At 36.7% G+C, this 25,966-nt stretch overlaps 1 protein-coding gene across 4 annotated transcripts in view; it reads left to right on the plus strand.

The window, feature by feature from the left end:
• Positions 1-25,966, plus strand: part of NAV3 (neuron navigator 3) — an 892,922-nt gene that overhangs the window by 225,327 nt on the left and 641,629 nt on the right. For all 4 annotated transcript variants that reach the window (XM_008958338.6, XM_063593553.1, XM_063593552.1 and 1 more), the window contains exon 2: positions 24,277-24,684. In XM_008958338.6, the coding sequence (XP_008956586.1) occupies positions 24,613-24,684 (72 nt within the window). In that variant the 5' untranslated portion in view covers positions 24,277-24,612. The remainder of the gene's footprint in view (positions 1-24,276; positions 24,685-25,966) is intronic.

A 25,966-nucleotide genomic window follows, 5' to 3' on the forward strand; every position in this document is an offset into this window, starting at 1 on the left:
GAGTGTATAAAGAAGAAACTTTCTACAGTGGCAAAACTTTTTTAGAGGTACGATTGTTCACTTCCTTTGCAGAATCTAGAATTCAGAACATCAAGATATTATGCTTTAATTATAATCAATGTATTATACTAAAATAAGATTTATATCATACAAAACATTGACTGACATCTTAAATTGTTTTCCCCAGATTGAATATTAACCAGTTGCCCCTATACCACTTATTGAATACTTCTCATAACTTATTTGAATTATCATCTTTGTATTCTAAATTCTGATGTCTTTTAGGAAGCTGGTAGAACAAATTACTATCTTTTTTCCGTATTTTCCTTATTATTCATATATGTTTTTTTAGCCTTCAAGTAAATTTTAGAATCATTTTATTGGTCTAAATTAAGATTTGTGAAAAGATGTATAAAGTGGCTTCACCTTATTGGTATTTTGCATATTAGTAGAAACTCTTAGAATTATTCTTCGTGAAGACAAATTCCTAGCTTCCAGTTTCAGCTTTGCTACTTAATAGTGGTGTGACCTTAGGAAACTACTAGGCTGTCAATTGTGTCTCATTTCCTTCATCTGTAAAATAAGGATAGTGATGGCAACTACTTTATAAGGTTGCTATGAATGTGAGATAATATTAATGCTCTGGGTACAATGCCTGATATGTACTAAGTTTTGTATTCATGTTTTTAAAATACAAAATAAATTAAAAATAGAATTCCAGAACACAATAGAAATGTGAGGTTTTTGAGAATACTATACAAAAAATCAGTTGTTCACAGCGGAAAAATGCATCATATGCAAATGTAGGTAGAATCATTTTTTCCAGTGTTGACCTTCAAGGTGGATGTCCCATCAGTGTACCTGATGTGATGTGTGAGGTCATCTAGGATGAAAACTTTTGGTATTCTTGAAGAAACATTAAAATTCTTGTCAGGGAACCAGTATCCAACTCCCATCAGGAAAAGCTACCTAGCCTCTGTCCCCAAAGCATTGTTCTTCATAGAAAAGCTCAACTCTAAAAGTCTTTACAAAGACTCATCTTTGGCAAAAATAAACTTGTAGGTTGTGAATGTTTTTAGTCAAATATAGCAATTTATTAAAAACAAATTAGTGTGTGCAGGCAGTCACAAACTAATATTCTGAATGTTCTATATTTATGACTATTAGAATATGCTAGAAATTTTATTTTGTAATGCTGTTTGAACGTAGGGCTTTTAAATAATTAGACTTAATATTTGAAGAGTAATGAGATCTGCAAAGGAATAGCAAGATCTGACTAATTTCCTCTATAAAGTAATATTAAGACATGAAGATGTATGAACTGAAATGTGAGCATTCTATTTACACTGCTAGCTGCAGCATCACATGAATCATTTTCATTTTAAAGTGTGAAGAATCCCTTGCCTTCCACTGAAATAGCAAGTAGAGGAGATGAACTATTATTGCAGTACTAGCATAGAGTGATGCACCTTTTTTATTACAGAATCAGGGAATAATCCTCTGAGATTCTTTTTTGAAATAGAATGGAGTGAGTTTTTATTGATTCGTTATTTCATTTGAGACATGATTTTGCCCTCTTACTCTCTTGTAGTATGAATGTTCAATAAATAATACATTCTCTCTTCTACATGTTGCCACCTAAGAAATTGTTTGGCTCAAAAATAAGCCAGGTGCTTCCACAGCACACTGTTTGGCTTCTCTGTTGTTTTGCATAACAGCTGTAAGGATTGGTCTTCCTAATTGTTTTATGTGATGTGAATTCAGGTTGTAATATCAACAATGGTATGTGGTTACCAGCTGATTGCCTGTTACCCTGTTGCCATGTTATGGACATCTGTGCCTCATTTTGTCCCTAGTTGATGATGGTGTCTGACCTCTGCCTTTTTTGTGTGCTTAGCAACTAATTGATCAAATCCACCTGTGAATGGTGATCAGTAGTCAGGCCGGTGAGGCTGACAACAGCCAAATGCAATAGCAACACTGCAAGTTAGATGCTCAGTTCATGGACAGATTCAGCAGGGAGTATGGTTGTGACACAGTCCTTATTTTCATAATCAGGAAGACAAATGACAAGAAAAAAGTCTTTCCAGACAGGGTTTATTTATAGCTTTCATCACTGGTTCTTTTGGTTTTAATTAGAAATACTAGCAACATCACTTTTAGATTGTTCTAGTGGGCCTAATAAGGCAGTGTGCACAATTTTAAAATGGCACATAATAGGATTTCCGTGGGTATTTAATTAAACTCAGGATTAAATCAGAAAGCATCTTTGCTTATTTCCTGAAGCTCATTCCTCTCTTAAACTGCTGTCCTCTATAGTGGAACTGCCTGGATAGAAATAAATTGAAATGAGAAGCGTCACTACTTTCTCCTGTTGGCTCTCACAGTCCCCCCATATCAAGCCTGCCTTCAGGTAAAGAGTGTTGATTATGGAGAAGAGGTTGTGATTGGCATTACACTGACTGCATCAAACTAGAGGTTATATTTTTGTTGTCAGCTAACTACATTTTGGAGAGAATATATTCATTTATATTCTTTGTATCACACTTGGTCTTTCCTTACCAACAACACCATTTACTATACTCTGTACTTGATCCCTAACACACATTGGCCCAAGCCAGAAGAATGTGATTGAGTATGTGTGAATGTAAGTGAATGATATATGAATGAAAGTGAACGTACATTCTTTTAATGACACATTTGTAATGAGGGGCCTCTCTGACAGTCTACTTATCACAGATTACCCTTTGTTTCCCAACAGGTAGCCACACTTGGATTCAGGTAGTAGCTTTAGATAAAAGCTCATTTTACTCTATATTTCATGTCTCAAAATTAACATAAGGCTTAAAGGGGCATGGCATTATATCTTTTGAAAAAATATTTATTTCAACCCCCAAATAGCACTTTTGAATGAAACATATATTTTGAAACTACATAGTGAATTGCAGATAATTCTCAGTAGGTTTTAAATAAACAAATACCTTAGATCATGACTGCCTCAACATTTGAATTTTTTTTTTGATTGCTCAAAGGAGGTATAAACAGATCCTAAAACATGCAGACACTGCTAATGTGAAGCAGAGAGGGCAGAAGGAAAATATACATCCATGTATAAAGGAAGAAGTATTTCATAAGTATCTATATTTCCTGTGTTCCTTAGCACAATTCAAAGCTCTGCACATCTTTCCAAATTGTGAACATATAAAGAGGTATAAAGATAATTGAAATAGAAAATTTTAATAAAAAGTCTCCAATGCCAAGGCAATAAGTATTATAATAATGAGCCATATTCTTTATTAAATTATAATTTTTATTTAGCCTTTAATAGCCTCTTGGTCCTGCTTTGGATTTCATAATTTTGTTTGATAGCATTCACATTTTTTTCTAATGTAAAGTAAGTATTCATATGGAAAACATTGGAAAATACGTAAAGTAAAAAATTAATAAAATGCATTTGTAATGAAATATGATAGGATTTGATTAAAAATAGTTTCTAATGGGAGAGGAGGTGGGGTCTAGATGAAACTATATTGACCGTGATAAGGATTGGAACTGGGTGAACAGAGATTCATTATGCTGTTCTCTTTACTTCTATATACTTCTGAAATTTTCTGTTAGAAAAAGGAAAAAAAAAAACACTTGTTGTCATACTTCTCCGAGACAACTAATTCTTCTCTACATATACATATGCAGAGAAATACACTTACACAAACCTACATTTTTTAATTTAAGACAGTGGAGCTATCCCACAGTTGTTAAACAGAGACCTAAGTTGCTCTTCTAAAATGCCCTGGATAGGCTCAAGTACAGAGCGTCCATTGGAGATTATTGACTCTTTATTAGATGTTTAGGTTTGGTGAGTAAAAAAGGTACTGTATACTCAATTATTGGGTTTCAAAACACAACTGATCTGTATACTGATGCTAAACTATGACAAATATTTAGGATACACTTGTTTTTTGTGCTGTGTTTAGACACAGCTTGAGTATCTTCTATAGGAAGAGATGTGGGGAAAAACTAGAAAAGATATAAGAAGCTATCTCATTCTCATATGTACTTCGTACTATTTATTCTCCCTTCATTTATCCTCCCTTCCTTATTCTCCCTGACGGTAGAAATGGGGAGAAAACTGAGCAGAACTTAGAGTGGTTTCATTCAGAGAATGAGGCAAAAGAACTGGACTGCCTTTTGCTTCTTTTTCCCTAGCCTCCTCTCCATAAGCTCAAACATATGTCAATTTGACATAAGCTCAAGCATATGTCAATTTCATATGTACATGTTTCTTTCCATTTCCCAGGCTGATAACAAAATTTTGTTTTTCTAAAAATAAAACTTCCAGGACAGATCCTTTGGTGACGTGGTTTAAGGGATCCTCCAGGTGCTAATAAACTTTCTAAAAGATAATTCCTATACAGACATTTATTACAAATATCTAAAATTCTTTTAACTTAGGTCCTTGACAGAAATACACATGATTCCAACTTTGTAGGAATGAGTTTATTTCCTACAAGTGTGTGAGAAGCATTCTTGGTCAGTTGGCCCTTATCACTTCTACACTGACCTTCAGAAAACTAGAGGAAGATACAGGTTTAGGCATGGAAAACAGCAATCACACTGATTATGCGAAATACATCTAGATTTATGAATCAATTGCCTGTGTAATTTTAAAGTATTTTTCTCAGTATAATCCATGTCCCTGAGTGCTGACCTCCTTTGCACAGTCATTCTTGATTATTTCTTCCAGGACAATAGAGAGATACAAAGTTCTCAATACTCATAGTATACTTTTCCACATAACTCTGCATTCTCTTAATGCCCATTTATTTTAAACATTTATTCCCTGTTAACATTTGAGTGTTTTTTTATTTTTCCTCCCCTGTGATAATAATAAATCTTGATACAGCACCTGTAAAGCAGTTCTGAGCAGACACACAAAAGAAGGGAATTATGATACTAAGCAAAAACATTTTACTCTGCAAAAGTGTCAGTGAGTTCTGTTGTAGAAGCTTGGAGCAAACACATTTGTGCATGTTCTTAAACTCGGTGACCTATGTTGGTTCACTGATATAGGGGCAGGAACTTAGAATATCTTAATAGAATATTTCAAAGTCTAACCTGGTTTTTAGAAAGCCAGGCATTTTAAAATTTAGGTTTATCACGAATTATACTATCAGGTTAGTTGCCAGTTTGGTTTTGTTTGGATAGAAATGTTAAATGATATCACTGGGCAAACATAGTATGTGGCTAATGATATTTTCATTAATGCCTACTTTAAAACTTGTACTTGGTTGTCTACAACTAAGTGGTGTTTAGTTCTTAGTATTTTTATATTGTGTCATATTCTATACTGACTTTTGCTATAATTCCAGAAATATTTTTCCAATAGGATATATCTCAACATTTATTAAAAATCTTAATGTTTCTTCCAATTGTTTGATGTTATCAGTGTTTTGTCTAATTACATTTTAATTATCCACCTTAAAGCCTGTAAGAAATTAGTTAACCATTGTGCACTTTAAGTTTTTATTTGCTATATAATAAGTAAATTTCTGTTGAAAATTTTTACTGATTACTGGACTCATTTCTAAATTGTTAATAATTTAAAAAGTACTGTCAAACCAAAGTAAAACACTCATTAGCCAGCTCCTATTAGGTCCGCAGACCTGGACTACTCTCAACATTAAGTTGGTAGCTTTCTAAAAATAAATGTTTGCTTGAAATTCTCATTGGAAAATAGGAATTCCTATTATTTCGAAGGAGTGGATTTTTAATCAAAGTCAGATTCTAAACCACCTTTGGAGGATTCTGTACTTCATTTCCATAGGTTAGATTTCTCAGACCTAGTTCCTTTAAAAATATTTCTCCTTTCTGAATTTGATTTTTCTTTACAAGGGGAAACACATTTCTTTCTAGTATTAAAGGTTATTCTGGAAACCAGAATGATAAAGGAATAAATATTTCTATTCCTCCAACATGGCCAAGAAAATGCCTTTATTTTCTAATCTTTGGGTCAATAAGGTATTTTTTTGCTTTCATAGAAAGTGGAACATTCTCACTTACTGAGGAGTCACTTCTTTTTAACTTTCTCAGGCCAGGTCCTGGTAAGAGATCTTTTCTGGGATGCAAAAGCCATACCGTTTTTTCTTAAAATTGCCTTCAGTTTCCTTGGAAATGGAGGAATTTGTGGAGTATTTTAGTTATTCCCTTTCTGGCTGTGGCAACAGAGGGGCAGATCCATTTAACTATTTATCTGCCCTCTCAACATATCTTCTAGTTATATTTGTTTTGTAGGCTTCAAACCTGTGAAGAGCCTTGACTGAGGGTTCTCATTTCTCCTTTACTTCTCTACCCTGTCCTCCACCCCATCTGCCTCTCTCCCCTGGTCTCTCCAAATCCTTGCTGTTTTCTCTTTCCACTTTTCTTTCCCTGCTCTCTCTGGCCATCTTGCATTTCCTCCATCTCCTTCCGCTCTACCTCTTTCTTTCCCCTCTGTACTAGAAAGTGCAATACCATGACAACAATGACTAGCAAAGTCAAAGCAAAACTGTAGATCATTAAATGCCATGGCCACTTAAACTTAACTGCAAAGAGCTGACAAATGCTGAAACTACAAACATGAATATGAAACTGCCAAGAGTCTACCTTACTTCTCTTACTGTAGCAATTTTCTTTTGTGGTTGTAATGTATTTATATATGCACTAGGGAAAGAGGTTCAGTGGAAAAAGGAGTAGGGAAAATGTGAGATCCTAAGGCCTAGAAAGATGAGGCAAACTTCTTTTTTGAGGAAGACTGTGAAAGCATCACAGCCATATTCAAGCTGGGACATTGCTGAGAGCAAGTACATATCCAGCCAGCATGACCCAAGAGAGATTGAGGATAGTGATACAGAATATAAGGCCAAATCAGGATTCTAAACTGAGGCATGAAAACAGGTTTATCCAAGAAAAACTAGGAAAGAGAAATGTGGTTAAACTTTCTGGAAGTTGGGGGTAGTGAGAGTAGAATGAACCCTAATCCAAAATAGGACAGGACAGTCACTGGATTACTCTTAGGGTGATGTCACATGGAGTAAGGATGAATATCAGTTAAGGTACAGTCCAGGTTGCTGTTATAAGTAATCTTGCCCACCTCCCAAAGAGATAAGTGTTTTGGTTTGTGTGATTCATTCTTATGTTGTAGTCCAAAGACAGTCCAGGGCTGGTAGTGTATTGCCACTCACATAGCCACCCAGGGACTCAGACTCACTCAGTCTCATTGGTATGTCCTTCTTAACATGCAGCTTTCATGTCATGGTCCACAATGGCTGCTCTGGTTCCTCCTGTAGCATTTATACTCTAGCTAGTGGGAAGGGAAAGTTCAGGTGAGCATATATCCGTTTCATCTACAAGCAGTGGCACGAATGAATTCCGCCTAGATCCCACTAATGGAAAATGTGTCATGTGGTCATACTTAGTTGCAAGGAACACTGGGAAGAGTCTCTAGCAAGACAGTTCTTTGTCTTTTTAATTTGCAACTTTTAATTTGGGGTATCCACAACTAAAGGAAGAAGGGAATGATGGATGGTGTATATTCATGAAAAAAACAGTGGTGTCTGTCAGAGATATCTGGTACACTAACCCAAAAAATGCATTGGATGAGCCCCAGCTTCTGGTTCTCATACTCATTAGGCCTGAGTAATGTTATTTACCACATGCTAAAATGCGGTCTCTCCATGTGCACAGGAGGAAAAAATGATGTGCAGAATATGCAGCACAGTCTCTTCTAAAACTGTGAATAGTAAAGTATAAAAATACTCTGCTGTATCAAGAAGAAAAGACACACAAGGCAGGATTTGTATGGGACATAAAATACTACTCACTGTTTTCTAAAGGCCTTCTCCCCTCCCCATCCTTTTACAAATTGTATTACGTAAAGGAATAACTCTACTGAGGGCTGGTTTTTCTTTGATCTCCCTCTCCAAAATATACCATTGGTTTCTCTAGTAGAAAATTTCTACAGTTTTATATGCTGGCTAGGTTTCTTATTCTCTACTTAATTTGGAATTTTTGATATTGGATAAATAGCATTTGCTTCTTTATTGGTGTTGGACTAGTGCCGAAAGGTTGGCTATAATAGGAAGTAAAATGTAGACCGCTGGGTTATAAATGGTAGCAAATCATGGCTTATGATTATCTGAAATCAAGGAAGGATGAGAACATCTCTTAACAAGGGGAATGTGCTTCTCTGCAGAGTATCTGTAGGTTGCAGCACACTAATCAAGGTAATGAAAGGCTTTGGCTAAGAAAGTGGCAAAAATTAGGAAGCAGTGTATAAAATCTTAGAATATTAAAACTGTAAGGATTCTTAAAATTGTATAATCCTTTTATTGGAAAATTAATAAATTGAATTGAAACCATGATGAGTCACATATAGAAGTTTTTAAAACTTCTAATTCAAAACTTATGAAGTCCAAATTGTTTCTTTTGATATGTCATCAGTTTTTTTTTTCAGTATTTATTAGGTTTGCTTCAATAATGTTACCTAACCTGGCTCGATCACCTATTTTGTTGCTATTGCAATAAGAAACAGCCATGTGTTTGGGGAAAAGAAAGAAAATTGTAATTTCCTTTTGAAATTATGTCATCTGAAAGTGGCATGTGCATTCTATTGGCTACAGCATCATCAAATGGCCAGATCTTGCAAAGAGGGAAACTGGGAACATAGTCTCCCATTTTGAGACCCTATGTGCAGCTGAAACCTTGAGGATAAATGGAGAATGGATCTTGGGTGAAAATTAGTAGTCTCTTCTATCAGGAGAGTTTAAACAGATGATATATAGGGTGAGGTCCTGAGCATCGGTAGAAAAGGTGAGAAAGGCTCTCTTCTCCCAAGAGAGAACTATGTATTATTGATAACACTTGAGCAAGGAGACTAGAAATCAATTTTTGTTTTTAATTTTGAAAAACTTTACTTAGTGTATTTACTTTTATGACTATCTAGATAAAATGATTGTCTATTTAATGTTGCAATAAGAAACAGCCATGTGTTTCAAATCTTGCTTATGAGAGCCTGTATTCTCTAAATAACCAAGTTCATATACAAGACTAAATGTAAGAATCTGATCAAATAATAGGTTTGATTAAATTACATAATAAGGCAATGCATGTTTGCAGGCATACATCATAGTATTATCCACATAATGTGTGCCATATCACCTGGGTTGTGACCTGAGTTATTGGAAATATTGTGTGTGTGTGTGTGTTTCCTTCTCTTCTAAGCATAGAAACTCCATTTAAGAACTATTACTGAAGATCGAATTGATGTCAGCCAGGAAACTAATTTCCTGTCACTTGGCCTTGAATTACTACATTGACTTTTCAGGAAATAAACAAATTTAGCTGAAAGATGCAAGCTTTTTTCTACTTATCATTAGTACCTAAGAATATAGATGCATTATACTGTTCAATCTCCATTACACATACAATTATTGTCTCAAAGTGATATTCAACCTTCCTTGCATCCCTTTATCTTGAAGTAATGAAGTCCAAACTTCATGCTGAAAACCAGTGTATGTTCTTTTAAATGTGGCTGCAGAGCCAATTTATCTGATAAAGGCAAATAGCCTACCATTTGCAGGCTACAGAAATGAGGCAGAGCAGCCATGTTGCAAGGAACATAATGTTTTCCCCTGCTGTTTTTATTTCTCCTGTGTATCACAAGTGGGAAAGATGGAATTTTGCAAGAACTTAGTTTATAAAGCACGATGCAAGGCAGTTTTAAAAAATACCTTTTATGAATACTTAGTATACAAGAGAAAAGCTTGTTTTGTCTTATATTACAGTTACAGTTTTCTGAAAACTCACCCACAAAATTATATTGCATTAGTGTTTACTTTCTGGTTGTCTGATTCTTCATGATACCAAAAAAAGGAATACATTTGTGTGGAGGGGCATTTATATGGCAACCAATGGCACTGAGATTTTGTTTGATTGTGTGCATCTGAATCAGGTGGCAATAAAGATTTTCTGGGGTTGACTTCATGGAGCCCAACACTTCAGCTGAGAGGGTGAGGTAGGAATTCAGCTTACGGGGTGGGTATTGGGGCAGAGCCTTATGCATCTTTCTCTTCCTGATCCAAGAACAACCTCTGACACGTAGGAGGCTCTGGGGAAAGTAATGTTATTAAAGAAAGGATCCCGAGAAATAAGCCATCTTCTCATGGTGAGGGGCTTGAGATAAGTCTGTCGTCAGGTCAAGTATGTTCTGAGGCAGATTGATGTGGTGGCTGTGTCTGTCAATAGGAGATCTGTGGGCAATTTTTATTGGTCCTGGATTGTACCAATGCATTGCAAGACATTTATCATCTCCCTCCCCCAGTAAATGCCAGCAATACTCTCCAGTACAATGAAAAAGAGAGTCCTCCAGCACATTGCCAAATGCAACATGAAGAGATCTTATCCCTGTTGAAAACCACATGTTATAGTCTAATGGTTGGTTGTTTGATTGACTTATTTATTAAAAATAATTTTGCATTCTATAACTTTTTTTAACATTTATGGGGAGCTATTTTAGGTGTTAAGAAAAACAGAGTGAATAATAATGATTAACTTTCATGTACTCAACATTTGGCTTTGCCATATTTTAACATTTTGCTTCAGAATTTTTTTAAAGATATAAAATAGTGCAATTCCTAAATGGAATACTGGAATTACTAAATGCTCCTGTTGTAACTCTTTTTTTATTTCCATGTTCTCATTCCAGAAAAGAACTGCAATCCTGATTCAGGATTTGTCATTTCTAACACATTTTTAATGCTTTTACCATATCTGTATTTTTATCCAAATGGTATTTATTACTGTTTTACATGTTTCTAAATTTATAAGTGACATCATTCTCTATTCTTGTGCAACTTGTTTGATGCATGATTATATTAAGATTTGTTGGTGTGGGTAAGTTGAAGTTTAATACATAAATTTTAAATATTGTAAAACATGCCATTATACAGATACATGTCATAATTTACTGATCTAGATACCTGATAATGAATATTTAGAATATTTCAAATGTTTTACCAATGCCAAAGAGGCTACAATGAACATTCTCATTCATGTCTTTTAGTGTATGTATTTCTCCTGAGAAATTCAATGGATACCTGATAAGGTGTGTTGACATTAAATTTTACTGGATTTTGCCACATAACTCACTAAAAGTATTTGCATCAGTTACATACTCACTGGCAATTTATGGAAGTTTTAGTATTAGCCCATGTTTGCCAACAGTTGATATTGGTAACATTTAAACTTTTTAAATACTCTTTTAGATGGGACTCTGCTAGTATCTTTTTTAAAAAAAAGATGTATAATTTGTCAATTACTACTTTTCATGTGCTTATTGGCCATCTGTATTAATCCTTTCTCACACTGTTGTAAAGAAACACCTGAGACTGGGTAATTTATGAAGAAAAGAGGTTTAATTGACTCACAGTTCTGCAGGCTTAACAGGAAGCATGGCTTGGGAGGCCTCAGGAAACTTACAGTCACGGCAGAAGGTGAAGGGGAAGCAAGTTCATTTTCACATTGTGGAGCAGCAGAGAGAGAAGAAGTGCCACATACTTGTAGATCGTCAGGTCTCATAAGAACTTATCCACTATCAGGAGAATAGTGAGGGGGAAATGTGCCCCCATGATCCAATCACCTTCCACCAGGCCACTCCTCCAACATGTGGAGATTACGATTCAAGATAAAATGCGGATGGGGACACAGAGCCAAACTATATCACCATCCATATTTGTTCTTGTGTGAATTGCTTCATCATATATGTGTATATACTCTGCTTCTTTTTCTACTGGGTCACTTGTCTTCTTTGTTTTTAGTTACTTTGTAAGAATTCTATTTTTAGTGCATACACACATATATATGATGGCAGTGGCAGCCCGTCTAGAACGGCCACTGTGAGGACTTGGGCTGCAGCTGGGAAGGCGTGTCTGGGGCTGCGTGCCCCATGGGGAGGGGGATGGGGGGCAGGAGTGGGGGATCCATCCCCTTCTAAGTTGGCGGGTCAGGGTCCGTCTGCTCACCAGGCAGAGATGCAGCTGCCCTGTTGCAGTTCCAGACCCAGGCATCCCTGTACTCGCGGGCCAGGAAGCCCCTCTTCCCCCACAGTCTCAGAAGTGTCTGTTCCCGTGGCCTGGCCTCTCCTCTCTCCCAGTGCCTGCTCTGATTTTGGAGCAAAGTTGAGGCTGAGCCCAGGCTGGCACTGTCGCAACCTGGCTGGGTGTATGCTTGCTCAGGGCAGTGCTGACACATCAGCCCCCTGCCTCCTCAGCCCCCTCCGGACTTTGGGCGCTGAGGAGCATGGCGGGGGGCACAGGGTGGGTGAGGGTGGCTTGACATGCCCTCCACTTGAACAGCCTGGGTGGATGCTGTGGATGACATGATTGATGGCAGCAGGAAGCAGACAGGCTCCTGGGCAGAAAGGGGTGAGTGAAGCCCCATCTTCAAGCCAGGGATGGCCTGAAGCATGGGGCCCAGGCTGCCAGTTGCAGGTGGAATCTGTGCCAAGAGCGAGAACTTACGGTGCTTTTTAGGGCCCACCCATGGTTACCCATAGACCAATCAGCATGCACCTCCTCCCTTCTGAAGCCCACAAAAACCCCTGGACTCAGCCAGACTCACAGAGACACTGGGACTACCAGCTGTGAGAAGGCGCTACCCACTTCAAGTTTTCTCAGCTCACCTGCATGACCTGCCTGTGGAAAGGAGCTACCCACTCCGGGTCTCCTCTCCACTGAGAACTGGACTCTTGTCTGGATGACCTGCCTGCAGAAAGGAGCTACCCACTTCGGGTATCCTGAGAGCTGTTCTTTCTCTCAATGAAGCTCCTCTCTGCCTTGTTTCCCCTCCAGTTGTCTGCATGCTTCCTTCTTCCTTGAAATAGGACAAGAACTTGGGACCTGCCGAGTGGCAGGACTGAAAGCTGTAATACAAACAGGGTTGAAACATGCCCCCCTGCTCAGCATGTTGCAGGCGAAGAGAAGGAGAGAAGAGCTTTAGCCCTTTGGGGATCCCAGAACTAGGGGCTCCCCAGGCCAGGCTGTGACACCCTCTTTGGGGTTTTGCGGTTCCTGGCATGTCCAATCTTCCAGGTACCACTGTGTTCCCTGGCCCCCTCTGTGGAAACTGCTTTCTGAATGCCTGGTTCACCTGCAGCCTTGCATGGAGCCGAGCATCTTTGTGGGTGCCTGGAGCTGCCTGCCCTGCCATAGCCAGCAATCCTGGTTGTGTGCACTGTGGCCAGACCTTGTGCTCACTCACACACCCCTCACTGCTGCACTTCTGGCTCGCCCTTGGCAGGCATGGGATCCGACCAGTAGTAGGAGCCCATCCCAGCCTGCTGGGCCAAGTGAGCAGAAGGAGCCCATAGGCCCAAGTAAAACTCAGGGAAAGGCACCACCAGCAACAGAGGTTTCCGCCTGGTAAAGCGACACCCTAAGGATCCTGTGACACATATACTATATTTTTCCAGTCTCTAGTTTTTCTATTTTATATGCTGACACTTTGTGGTACACGTGGATATAGTCAGTTTTATCTGTCTTTTTCATTAGGGTTTGTATTTTTTTATGTCTCATTTAAGAATTATTTTTTGTTAGTCTTATTTTCCCATGTGTTTAACTAATTGTCTCAGAAACATTTTTTAATTGTCAATTTTTTCTCATTGGACTGCATATTAATAATCTCTGTGTACTGTGTTTCTGTTTCTGAGCAATATAGTCTATTCTAATAATTTATTTGCCTTTCCCTTTGGCCAATTCCTCCCCAGTCTTAAATATCATTGTTTTTTATAAATCTTGATATCTTGAAAATCTCGAAAGCATGCATTTTTCAAAATGGTCTTGCCTATTCTTATTCCTTTGCTCTTACATATAAATTTCATAATCAGCTTTTTCAGTTACATTAAAAAGTTACATATGGAGATTTGTATTGGAATTGAACTTAGGGAATTATAAAAGACCACTGGCACCTTTATAATATTGAATCCTCCTATTCATAAACATGGTATATCTCTCCATTTATATAAATACTGTTCATATCTTTCAATGAAAACAAAAAGATGTTTCTTGTAAAGGTCATATATTGTTCTAGTCTTATCTCTAAGGACATAATTTTTGTTTCTCTTACTAATAGAATTTGTTCTAAAATTGCATTTTATTTTACTGTTTTTATCGTTGCTGATACAAATGTATATTTTGTTGGTGTATCATAAAAGATAACCTTGATTATTCTAAACAATTTGTTTATTAATTTTCCTGTATTGTCTGTAGTCAATAATACATACAAATTTTTTTCTACCTTTTCTATTCTTATATTTTGTATTGATTTCTCTTTGTCTTGACATGGTGATAAGCACCTATAACATGGTGGTTTATTTAAATGGTAGTGTTAAGCATCTTTATTTATTTTTGACTTTTAAATTATCATTGCATACATGTTTTTCTACTTTTACTACATTTGTATGTATTTACACACAATATTTAGTAATGATTTTTAAATTTTATATAAATGGTATCATACTCTGCATATTCTTTTGATAGCTTACTAGTAACTACAATATTTTCTGCTGTAGCTATTTGACTTTCTTTTATTCCTGTTTCTATGTTTTTTGCTTTTTAAAATATTTAAATCATAAATAGATGTTGATGTTTAAATAACCTTTTAAAATAATCCCTTTAAAATATTTTTAAATTTTTTTTAAAAATATATTTTTGAACAGTCATATTATTCCGTTAGGCTTCTAATATTTTTACTGTGGGTAGAGTACTTTGTTATGTGTAACAATGAGTCTTGGATCTGGGGCATGGTAGGAGGCCAAGTGGAACCTCTGACCCAAGGCCCTGGGTCTGCTAGAACAGCTTCTTAACCCTCCCCATTTGGGCTTGGATCCTTTGCACTTTAGACATGCTGATTTAGCCACATAAGGATGAAGCAACAACTCAATATGAGAATTTAAAGAGTAAATAATGACCATATCACCTCTGACTAATAGTGAAAATTCCTAAATAAATTTTCAGTCATTTTTTTAATAGTTTCTGGATTTGAGATTTGTTACTCTGTTAACAGTCTGGTAACAGGAACTGTTAATTTCTTGTATTCTCTTGACTTGAATAGAGGTCACAGAGCCTGGGAAAAAATAGGTTAAGTAAAATGAACTTCTTTGTTTTCTTCATGAAGAGTCCAGAAAGCCTGAATTAGGATACAGAATTCAGGATGATTAAAAATTCCAGTTTAATTGAGCATTATTTTGGTCAGTTACATGAATTGGGACATATGAGCACAACCTTCTCCTCCATAAAGGAATAAAAAAGAGTGAGCTACTGCTACTTGTAACAACACAGACACAACTTCCAGATTTAATGTTGAGAAAAGAAAAGAGGAGAAACAAATGAGTACATACTGTAGGCACTGTAGTATTCGTTATATTGAAGTTTCAGAAACAGGGAAAATATGCTGATAAAACTCAGAGTAGTGGATACCTTTAGGGCTATTATGTGAAAGAGTAAATAAGGAAGTCTTCTGGAATTTGGGAAATGTTCTATATCTTGATATGCGTGGTTGTTAACTCAGTAGATGAATGTGTCATAGACTGTGTACTAAAGATTTTTGTACTTTTTTGTATGCATGTACTATCTGAAAGAGAATATGGCTAAAATAATAAGTTCAGAAGGGGCCTATGGTCTCTCTCTCTCTCTCTCTCTCCTTCTTTCTCTCTGTCTCTCTTTCTTTCTTTGAGATGGAGTGTCACTTTGTTATCCAGGCTGGAGTGCCGTGGTGTGATGTTGGCTCGCTGCAACCTCCGCCTCCTGGGTTCAAGCAATTCTCCTGCTTCAGCCTCCCAAGTACAAGTGTGTGCCAGCACGCCCAGCTAATTTTTTGTATTTTTAGTAGAGACGGGGCTTCACTGTGTTAGCCAGGATGGTCTTGATCTCCTGACCTTGTGATCTGCCCCTCTCAGCCTCCCAAGGTGGTGGGATTACAGGTGTGAGCCACTGCACCCGACCTATGGCCTTTCTAAACTATAAATGTATTTTTGCTAGAATGAGACAATTTTGGCATAACCTTTTCAGCCTTATAGGCAATGATTGGTGTGCGTGTGTGTGTGTATGCTTGTAGAACATGGGGATAAAAAGGCCTAACTTGTCTGGTTGAGTGGGGATACAACGTGAAGCCTTCAGAGAGGAAATGAGTTGAGGAGACTTTTTAAGCATGAAGTAGGAACTTTCCAAGTGGATTGTGTGGCATACATGGATCTATAAATGTCCAAGATGTGAAATGACAATTTATATTTAGGTATTATAACTTGTTTTGTATAGCTACAATAAAATAGGAGCTGGGAAGTTAAAAAAATAGAATGTGTAGAGTGTTGAATACCATGCTAAGAAATTTTGATTTTTGTTTTCTTTTGGGCTCCAGGTATTAGAGAACCATTGATGAATTTTAATTAAGTGGTATGATTAAGTTTGCTACGTGGATAGGATTAAGAGCTAATTTTGAAAATAGTACCTAAGGCAATTTGAGTCTTTTCAAGAGGCCTGTCTTTGGTACTTTTCTCAACCCATGTAACTTCTATGCATGATCTCCTTTTGAGACTGATGACTCACAAATCTAAATCTCTACTCCTAACTTCTTTCCTGTTTCTTTAAACTTCTTCAGAGAATTAATTGCTTCTCTATCCATGGATGTGAATTTGGATCATACAATTGTGTTTCATTCACTTTTACATAGTGTAAGATTTATGATTGGCTGGGCCCGGTGGCTCACGTCTGTAATCCCAGCACTTTGGGAGGCTGAGGTGGGCGGATCACGAGGTCAGGAGATCGAGACCATCTGGCTAACAGGGTGAAACCCCGTGTCTGCTAAAAATACAGAAAATTAGCCCGGAGTGGTGGCGGGCGCCTGTAGTCCCGGCTACTCTGGAGGCTGAGGCAGAAGAATGGCGTGAACCCAGGAGGCGGAGCTTGCAGTGAGCCGCGATTGCACTACTGCAATCCAGCATGGGAGACAGAGCGAGACTCCATCTCAAAAAAAAAAAAAAAAAAAAAAGATTTATGATTACTGTCTCACTGTCGGTCACAAAACAGGTTTCAATTCAGAATTTGAACATTTTTTTCAATGTATCTGTAAACACATCTTTATTCAAAAACTTCTTCCTCTTTACACAAACCAAGACCAGAGACTAATGCCCTGTGCTACCACACTTCTGCTATTTGGAAAGGTCTTTCTCCTTTCACCTCCTCCCCACTCAATAGGGTGTTTGCAGGGTAGGTGAGGAAAAGAGGAGAGCTAAGAAAGTCTTCATGTTGTAAGATGGCTCATTGACTGTAGGCCAGGGGGATGTTTAAAACTGACTTTCCTGGTTATTTGTCTGAGAATTTTGAAAACTGTACTGCTAGACCTCCCTCACTTCATCTCCCTTGAACTGGATAGTAGCCTCTCTTTGAGCCAAATATTCTGGATGTCTCCTCAGCTCCTCCTTCCAGCTATAGTTCCCACAGCTTCCTCCTTCAGGAGTTCCCTTACCCTGGCTAATTACCCCTTTGAGCAGGATCGCTTTTACTAAATGAGTTCAGGAAAATATTTTTACCACACATTCTTTATCAGGTCCCTAAGATGTGCACATTTTGATTCACGATCAGAGAAGACTGCAAGTTACTTCTCAGGTGTGTCATTGCCCTGTGGCCACAGGCCACTTCACCTTGCCTGGGTACTAGGTTTCTGTGTCCCCTCAACTGCAGAAAATATCCATCAATCTGTCTGAGTGGTCCCTGTAAAATCCCTGTCAGAGACTGAAGATCACTCTGTAAGTAATCTTCACAAATCCTTTCAAAATCTCACTGAAAACATTTATCCTTTATCTGATGAGAGACTCCTGGGTGAGTCTGAGCAGTATGGAAACATTCTTTTAAGCTATAAAAACATGAAACTATTTATACTTATACATAAAGTCACTGGATTTCACTACCAAACCCAACCACTGTATTATATTGAATAAAAGTGGTAGAGAATTAATACTACGTATTGACAATTACCTTCGTGTGAGCGAACAACTTTTCAATATCTTCATGTACATTCCAGCAGCTTTGTAGTTTTATCATAAATCATTTTTATTCTGCAAAAATAAGGATAAGTCATCTTAAATTATTAATTTAAAATGAATTGAAATCATATTGAAATTAATTTCTATGTGCATAATTGTCCATAATTTGTTCTGTCCACATGAAATTGCCTTTTATCATTGGTGTAAACTCATTGGTATTCTAAGGTTTTGATATTTGACAGAGTGAAAAAGAATATGCTGGTGCTCCTTTGTTTTCATTACATCTGACTCCCTGCTGGACTGTAAACTGTATAAAGACAAGGATGAGTATTTAAAATCTGATGATTTGGGGCCTGCACTGTGCTGCACACACATTAGGCACACAGTGCTTTTTGTCTTCCATACGTATTCTTCTACTATGAGGAAGGTATTAGGTAAGGTAGATAAATTTGAATAATTTAGAACATTAGTAATGCTTCTGGAAAAATTATTTCATGCTAATATAAAATAATGTGTATGGAAAATATGGTTGACAGAATGTAATGCCTTACTACTCTAAAGAGAGGGGGAGGCCAGGCGCGGTGGCTCACACCTGTAATCCCAGCACTTTGGGAGGCCGAGGCGGGCAGATCACAAGGTCAGGAGATCGAGACCATGGTGAAACCCCGTCTCTACTAAAAATACAAAAAATTAGCCGGGCTCAGTGGCGGGCGCCTGTAGTCCCAGCTACTTGGGAGGCTGAGGCAGGAGAATGGTGTGAACCCGGGAGGCGGAGCTTGCAGTGAGCCGAGATCGTGCCACTGCACTCCAGGCTGGGTGACAGAGCGAGACTCTGTCTCAAAAAAAAAAAAAAAATTAGGGGAGATATTTTGAAAGTTAGGAGATAAATCATTTTCTGACATTTGATAAACCATGCTATTGGTAAGCTTGACATTGTGCTATGGCAAAATTCTATGCCGTAATGAAACAGCTGGTCCATAACCTTAAAAAATAAGAATGACACCCAATAATAAAAAGTTTAATCAGTCCAACTTTTTTTTTATTGTTGCTTATTGGAGAGACCATTTATGGGAACACTAAACTCATAGACATGTCGAAGTTTTTTCTTAGCTTTTTTTCTAATCATGAAGCATACTTTACATAGAGAAAACCATATGAAATTTTAATTTACAGCTCAGTGAACTGTTAAAAGGCTAATATTAATGTATCGCCCACCCAAATCAAAAAAAATGAACATGGGTAACACTGTAATCAAATTGCAATTAAAACATCATTCCCTCCCACTCACCGAAGGTCACCAGTATCCTGACTTCTAACACTATTGGGTTAGTTTTGCCAGTTTTTGGAACTTCATATAAATGGAATCATGTAGTATATCTATTCCTTTTGCTTTGGTTTTGGCTTCCTTAATATTTGCAAGATTCATACATATTGATGAGTGTCCATAGTTTGTTAATATTCATTAATGTACGATTGTCTGTTGCATAAGCGTACCATCAGTTATTTATCTATTCTAATGTTGGTGAACTTTGTTTCCAGATTGTTTTGAGTTTTTTTTATGATTATGTTGAAAGTACTTTGCTGTTGTGTCTCTTGATGCACATATGCATATATTTCTGAAGAGTACATACCTAGGAATATTATTGCTGGGTTATAAAGTATGTGTATCTTTAAACTTAGTAGGTAATACTAAACATTTTCCCAAAATAGTTATACTAATTTACATTTTGACCAGCAGTGTTCTTGTTGTTTTATGTCTTTGCTAACAGTTGATAGTGTCATTCTTTTTATTAACTTAGGTAGATGAGATGTTATATCTCAGGTAGTTTTGATTAGCATTGTACTGATTACTAATAAGAGTATTCTTTTTTTTTTTTTTTTTTTTTTTGAGACGGAGTCTCGTTCTGTAGCCCAGGCTGGAGTGCAGTGGCACGATCTCCGCTCACTGCAAGCTCGCCTCCCGGGTTCATGCCATTCTCCTGCCTCAGCCTCCCAAGTAGCTGGGACTACCGGCACCCGCCACTACACCCGGCTAATTTTTGTATTTTGTATTTTTAGTAGAGACTGTGTTTCACCGTGTTAGCCAGGATGGTCTCGATCTCCTGACCTAGTGATCCGCCTGCCTCAGCCTCCCAAAGTGCTGGGATTACAGGTGTGAGCCACCGTGCCCAGACAAGAGTATTCATTTTTACATGTATCTACGGGCCATTTGTCCATCCTTTTTTAACTTTTCATGTTTAAATTATTTAAATCATTTTAGAGTCACAGGAATTGTCAAGATAAGCCAAAAAAGGACAGGGAAGTTCTGTGTACCCATTACTTAGTTTACTACAGCGTTAGCATCTTGCATAACTATAGTATAAGATAAAAACTAGGAAGTTGGCATTGGTACAGTCCACAGAGTGAGCAGATTCATATTTCACCAGTTTTATAGATACTGAATTGTATATGTGTATTGTCTATGCAACTTAATCACATAAGTAGACTCATGTAACCACCCTTACAATCAAGATACAATGCTGTTCCGTACCATAAGGCTCCTATTTCCTGCCTCTTTTGGACACATCTCACCCTCATCCCTAAGCCATGGCAACAATTAATCTGTTTTTCATCTATATTATTATTTTTGAAAACATCTATTCAGATATTTTTGTCTATTGTATTTTTATTATTGACTTTTAGATGTTTTTATATGTAATTATATATATAACAAGTGACTTTTCCTAGTCCATGCGTTGAGTTATATTTTCTTATTGGTGTTTTATGATTAATAAGTTTTTGATATTGATATAATTATTATTTTTCTTCATGTTCAGTGCTTTTGAACTCTTGAGAAATTTTCCCCTACCCTCAGTTAATGAAGGCATTTTCCAAGAAGCTTTATTTTTTGTCAGATTTATATCAGCAGTCCACCTGAAATTGTTAGTATGAAGTAAAAGTCAGGTTTAACTTTTTTCTATATGGCTATCCAACTGACCTGGCATTCTTTTTTGAAACTACTTTTTCTCCATGGTTTTGCAGTTCAACCTTTATATCAAATAAAGTGGTCATATCTGTTAAAGCCTGGTTCGGGGATTTCTATGTTCCATTGGTTGATTTTTCTACCCTTGTTATTATCATTTTATTTACTGTTGATTTAAAATATGCCTTAACATCCAGTAGAGCAAATAGTTTCAACTTGTTCTTCTTCATCAGTGTCTTGGATTTTCTTGATTGTTTGCATTTCCATATACCTTTTAGACCTTTTAGAAGCATCTTCTAAAGTTATAAAGAAAAACTGGGGATTTTGATAGGTATTGCATTGAATGCAATAAATATTTTAGGCATGAGTTATTTCTACATTATTGAGTCTTATTTCTGAATTTCTGAATATGGCACAGCCCTCTATTTATTTAAATCTCTGTTTTCTTTTGATGCTGTTTTATTGCTTTATCATAAAGTTTTTACAGTCTCTTGTGAGATTTATTCCAGGGAATTTGATATTTTTAATGCTATTATAAATAGTATATTTTCAATGTTTCATTTTCTAAATGTTTGTTGATATTATAAAGAAATATAAAGGATTTTTATATATTGACTTTGTATACAGAAACTTACTAAAGTCACTTATTGATCCTAGTAATTTATCTCTTGATTCTTTAATATATTCTGTATATATTACCATAACATTTTCAAATAACAATTTTATTTCTTTCTTTTTAGTGTTTATACTGCTTGTTTGCTCTCCCCATCTCCCTCCTCTCCCTCCCTTGTCTCATATTTTCTTGTCTTACTGCATGGTTAGACTTTAAGTACAGTGTTAAATAGAAGTCATATTAGTAGCCACTTGTGTGTTGTTTTTGATCATATGAAAAGTTTTTAACTTTTCACCAATATGTTTAATGTTTGCAGTAGTTGTTTTTTGGTGAATACACTTTATCAGATAAAGGAAGATTATGAAAGTCCCCTTCTATTCCTCATTTGCCAAGATAAATTTTAGGTCATGAGTCAATGTTTAATTTATCAAATTATATGTCTACACCCATAGAGATGGGCATATAATTTTTCTTGTTTTGTAAATGTGGTGAATTACACTGATTTATTTTTAAATCTTAAGCCAACCTTTATTCCTGGGATAGTATCAACTTGGAATTGATGTATAATTCATTTTATACATTCCTGGATTCAGTTTGCTAATGTTTAGGATTTTTGCATCTATGAACATCAGTGAGATTATCTTATAATGTCCTGGACTTTAGCAAGCATTTTTTGTTTTACCATGTCTTTCTTCTTCTCTTGTTCAAAGTGTGTCTCTCGTGAGTTTGCTGTGTTAGGTAATGTTCCTGCACCCTTAAACCACACACTCAAACTCATTTTCAGTCAATTACCATTTCTGTCAACTCTGCCTCTTACATGATATATCACTCAGTTTTGTCATTCTTCCCACCTCGTCGGCTCCTACACTAGTTCAGGATGCTATTGTATGTTTCTCGGATTGCTCTAACAATGCCTATAAGGTTTTTCTGGCACAAGTTTGGCTCCCTTCTATTTTCTGTATGACAGTTCAGGTGAACTGTTAAAATCACAAACCCTATTATAGTGCATGCCTTCTTACAATTTTGCAGTGACTCCTCATTGGATTTCTTTCAGCTCCTCAAATTGATCATGTTCTTTTATGCCAAAGCCCTTGTCCATGTTGTTTACTGTGCTGAAAACTTTCACAGCAGTGCACAAACTAAAATATCTGCATGACAGAGCAGCGTTGTTGAAGACAGAACAGGGATTGGCAAAATGATGCCAGATAAGAAAAAAAAAAAAACGTATAGAGAAGTGCAAAGGGCAATTTAGAAGCTGATTTTTCATACTTACTAACATTTAATTTACTGTTGACTTAAAATATGTTTATCAGTTGTTTTATGCTTATCATGGCATGTGTTGAGGGACCTGGAGGTGAATTCTTAAAGGGACAAAGTTGTGCTTGACCCCTGTGCTCAGTGCTGGGCAGCACAGTTTATGGGCCTCGTACAAAGTGCAACCTCTTCTGAAGGAAGTAATCATGGTGGTAAGGAATTTTTGGGGTGCTAGGGATGGTTAACCTGGCTAAGGAGATATTGAAGAACTGTCATATAAAACAAACATATTTTGTGCACATTGATGACTATGAAGATTATGAATAATTACAAATGGACAGAAGTATAGAAATACAGATTTTGTCTCCAAATTAACAAGAACTATCTAAAGATTAAAACTGCCTCATTATGAAAAGGGCTGCCTCCTGAGATGATAGGTTTCTTCAGGAAGTAGTTGGTCAATTATAAAGAGAATTTATATATTGAGGCAGTGGTGCCAAAGCACAGTATCTGGGGCTTCCAGTAGTTTTGGAAGCCTCCTATGTGAGTCTAATGTGCAGAAAAGTTTAGGAAGTCCTGCATTAAGGGGAGATTTCAACAGTGGTTTTTCTATATCACAAGTATCTAAAAGAGATGAAAAGAATACAGATGTCCAAGCACTTCTCTATAGCTTCTAAATTAGCAGAGATAAGGGCGCACCCCAGGAATCTATATGTTTATGATTATTCTCAGGTGATTCTATTATCTAGCTGGCCTTGGAAACCACTGGATTATATGATCCCTTTAAGAAGTACTGTGCATAGTGTATCTGTAACCCAGTAAGGCACTTGACAAATTTGTTTATGTTATCCTTGTGGGACAAAATACGTAATATGAGTCAAGAAGAGTACAACTAGGAGAAATAATGGGTTTTGACGTCAAAGCAATTTGAATTCTAATTCTAGTTCTGTTACTTATGAGACTTACGAAAATTTACCCTCTCAATCTTAATTATGTCATCTTAAAATGGAATGATAATAACCATTTTACAGATCTTTTTTGAAGTCTAAATAAAATTATCTATGAAAGTTATCAAACTACAACATAATATCTGGCCATATTGGCCCCTCTTCTAAAATTCTGTGGTTCTATAAATGCAGAAATTCAAGAGTGGAACAGTAAAGCATACATACATGTTTGATGAGTAGTTGTGTCTTCTTTGTTACTTTTTAGCTTGGTATTTTAAAGGCCATAAGGGTGAAGAATAATGCCATTATTTTTAAGTCAAATATTGTTTATGCCTAAAATATTTTGAAATTTTCAAATAATAATTTATTTTACTAATTGTAACAAAAGGTGAAAGAGAATTAACTATGTGCTTATTTTTTTAAATCACAGGTTTACAGGAAATCTGTCATTTTTTATTAAAATGGAAAACTGTGAAGAAAGAAAAAGATAGCAGTTGAAGTCAAAATTCTCGGATGACTATTTTGCTTTTGAGGAGTCAGCATTTAAAAACGATATGCTGATTTGGAAGGTCCTGGGAGTAAACTGCAAACTTTATTTTTTCCATTCAATCAATGGATTTTTTAATCATTCCTTGGAGTCGATGAAGTTCGGAAACGGTGTGTGATGGGGAACGTGGCGGGCCAGTGTGTTCCTAGAAATTGCATCTTGGATTAGTTTGCTGCTTTTTTGAAGAGATTCCATTTTGAAGGGCAAGAACCTAATGTGATGGATTTATCTTCAGAAATGAACAGACATGGGAAGAATCCAGTGAGTCACAAGCTAGAAGATCAGAAGAAGGTAAAAGAAATTTCTCTTTGCTTGGTCCTTTTTGTTTACGCTTAAAGAGAATTTTTGAAATTGAAAATGAATGCACCTTTTGAGATAAAATAACATACTATTTCACAGAAATCAACCCTGCTGTATAGCAATGTGTTTCTGTGGGTCTGGATTTCATTACCAGTTGGTGATTTTGTTTCTAAGGTCCTCTGAATTTATCTATCCAGTGGGTTGGCAAGGATTCTATTGTGCTCTCTCACTCTTGACTTCATACTAGTGACCTGTTGAACTGACCTCGTAGGAACAGTTCTCTGAGACCCAGGGTGAGGCATGAGTCACAGGCACCTCTGGAGTAATGGAGCAGGCTAGAGCTCTCCTTAAAGAGAACACCTGCCTTACTGCCATTAGAAAGCATAAGTGACATTTTAAATTCTCTAATTTCATATCCTTGGGACACATCAACTTAGGCCTTCTGAATTATACAGCTGGCCTGGAAAGAAAGTTGTGAGGCAACTGCGAGCTTTGTTTTGATTCTACATGATGTCAAAAGAACTGATGGAAAAAAGAACTGTGCTAACTTTATTTTAAAAGAAAGGGTTTAGCGAGCTTTTTAGTAAGAAGTGGGGATTGAATACTAAGGGATGTACTTCAACTTCATTGTTCTAGCTTTTTAGAAACTCTTACCTGCTGAATTGCTCCACTGGAGTGAGAACCACCTAAAGAACACTTATCAGAAGGGTTAGAGATGGCGTCTAGGAGAGAGAGCCCCACTCATAATGAAATGTATCATCTTTTGCAGTGCTCTTATGGACTCTGCTAGTACAGGATAGGTGTGTGGGGACCCAGTAGCGATGGTGCTGGCAAGAAATGGGAGAAAAGGAAGGAAATTTTTAGTTAGATGTGGATCTAAGGGCCATAATTAAGCTTTGTTTTTACATCTGTCTTAGAAATTTTGTTTACTGTTCACTTCTCACACCCTGAGAAACAACTAGTTAGGTCTTTCACAGCGGTGGAGGTAAGTTTAGAAGAGGCTGTGCTGAGTCAATGGCTTATTAATTTTGTTTTGCCAATATGATTAATGCAACTGGCACGGGGCTACAGTAATCCTTTTGTCATTAATAGAGGCAGAAATGCATAGATTGTTTATTCCCAGTTTGGTTCATTTTTTGTGCAGTGTTAAGTAAATCTCAGAAAATACTAAATACTATAAAATTCAAGGTGCCTGAAATCAATTTTTGCTTTAATGTGGATATAAATTTCTACACAAATGCTTGTGTTACAAATAAGTTTGTTGGTGTTACCA

The sequence above is a fragment of the Pan paniscus genome, chromosome 10 (assembly GCF_029289425.2).
Source record: "Pan paniscus chromosome 10, NHGRI_mPanPan1-v2.0_pri, whole genome shotgun sequence".
Classification (NCBI taxonomy): Eukaryota; Metazoa; Chordata; class Mammalia; order Primates; family Hominidae; genus Pan; species Pan paniscus.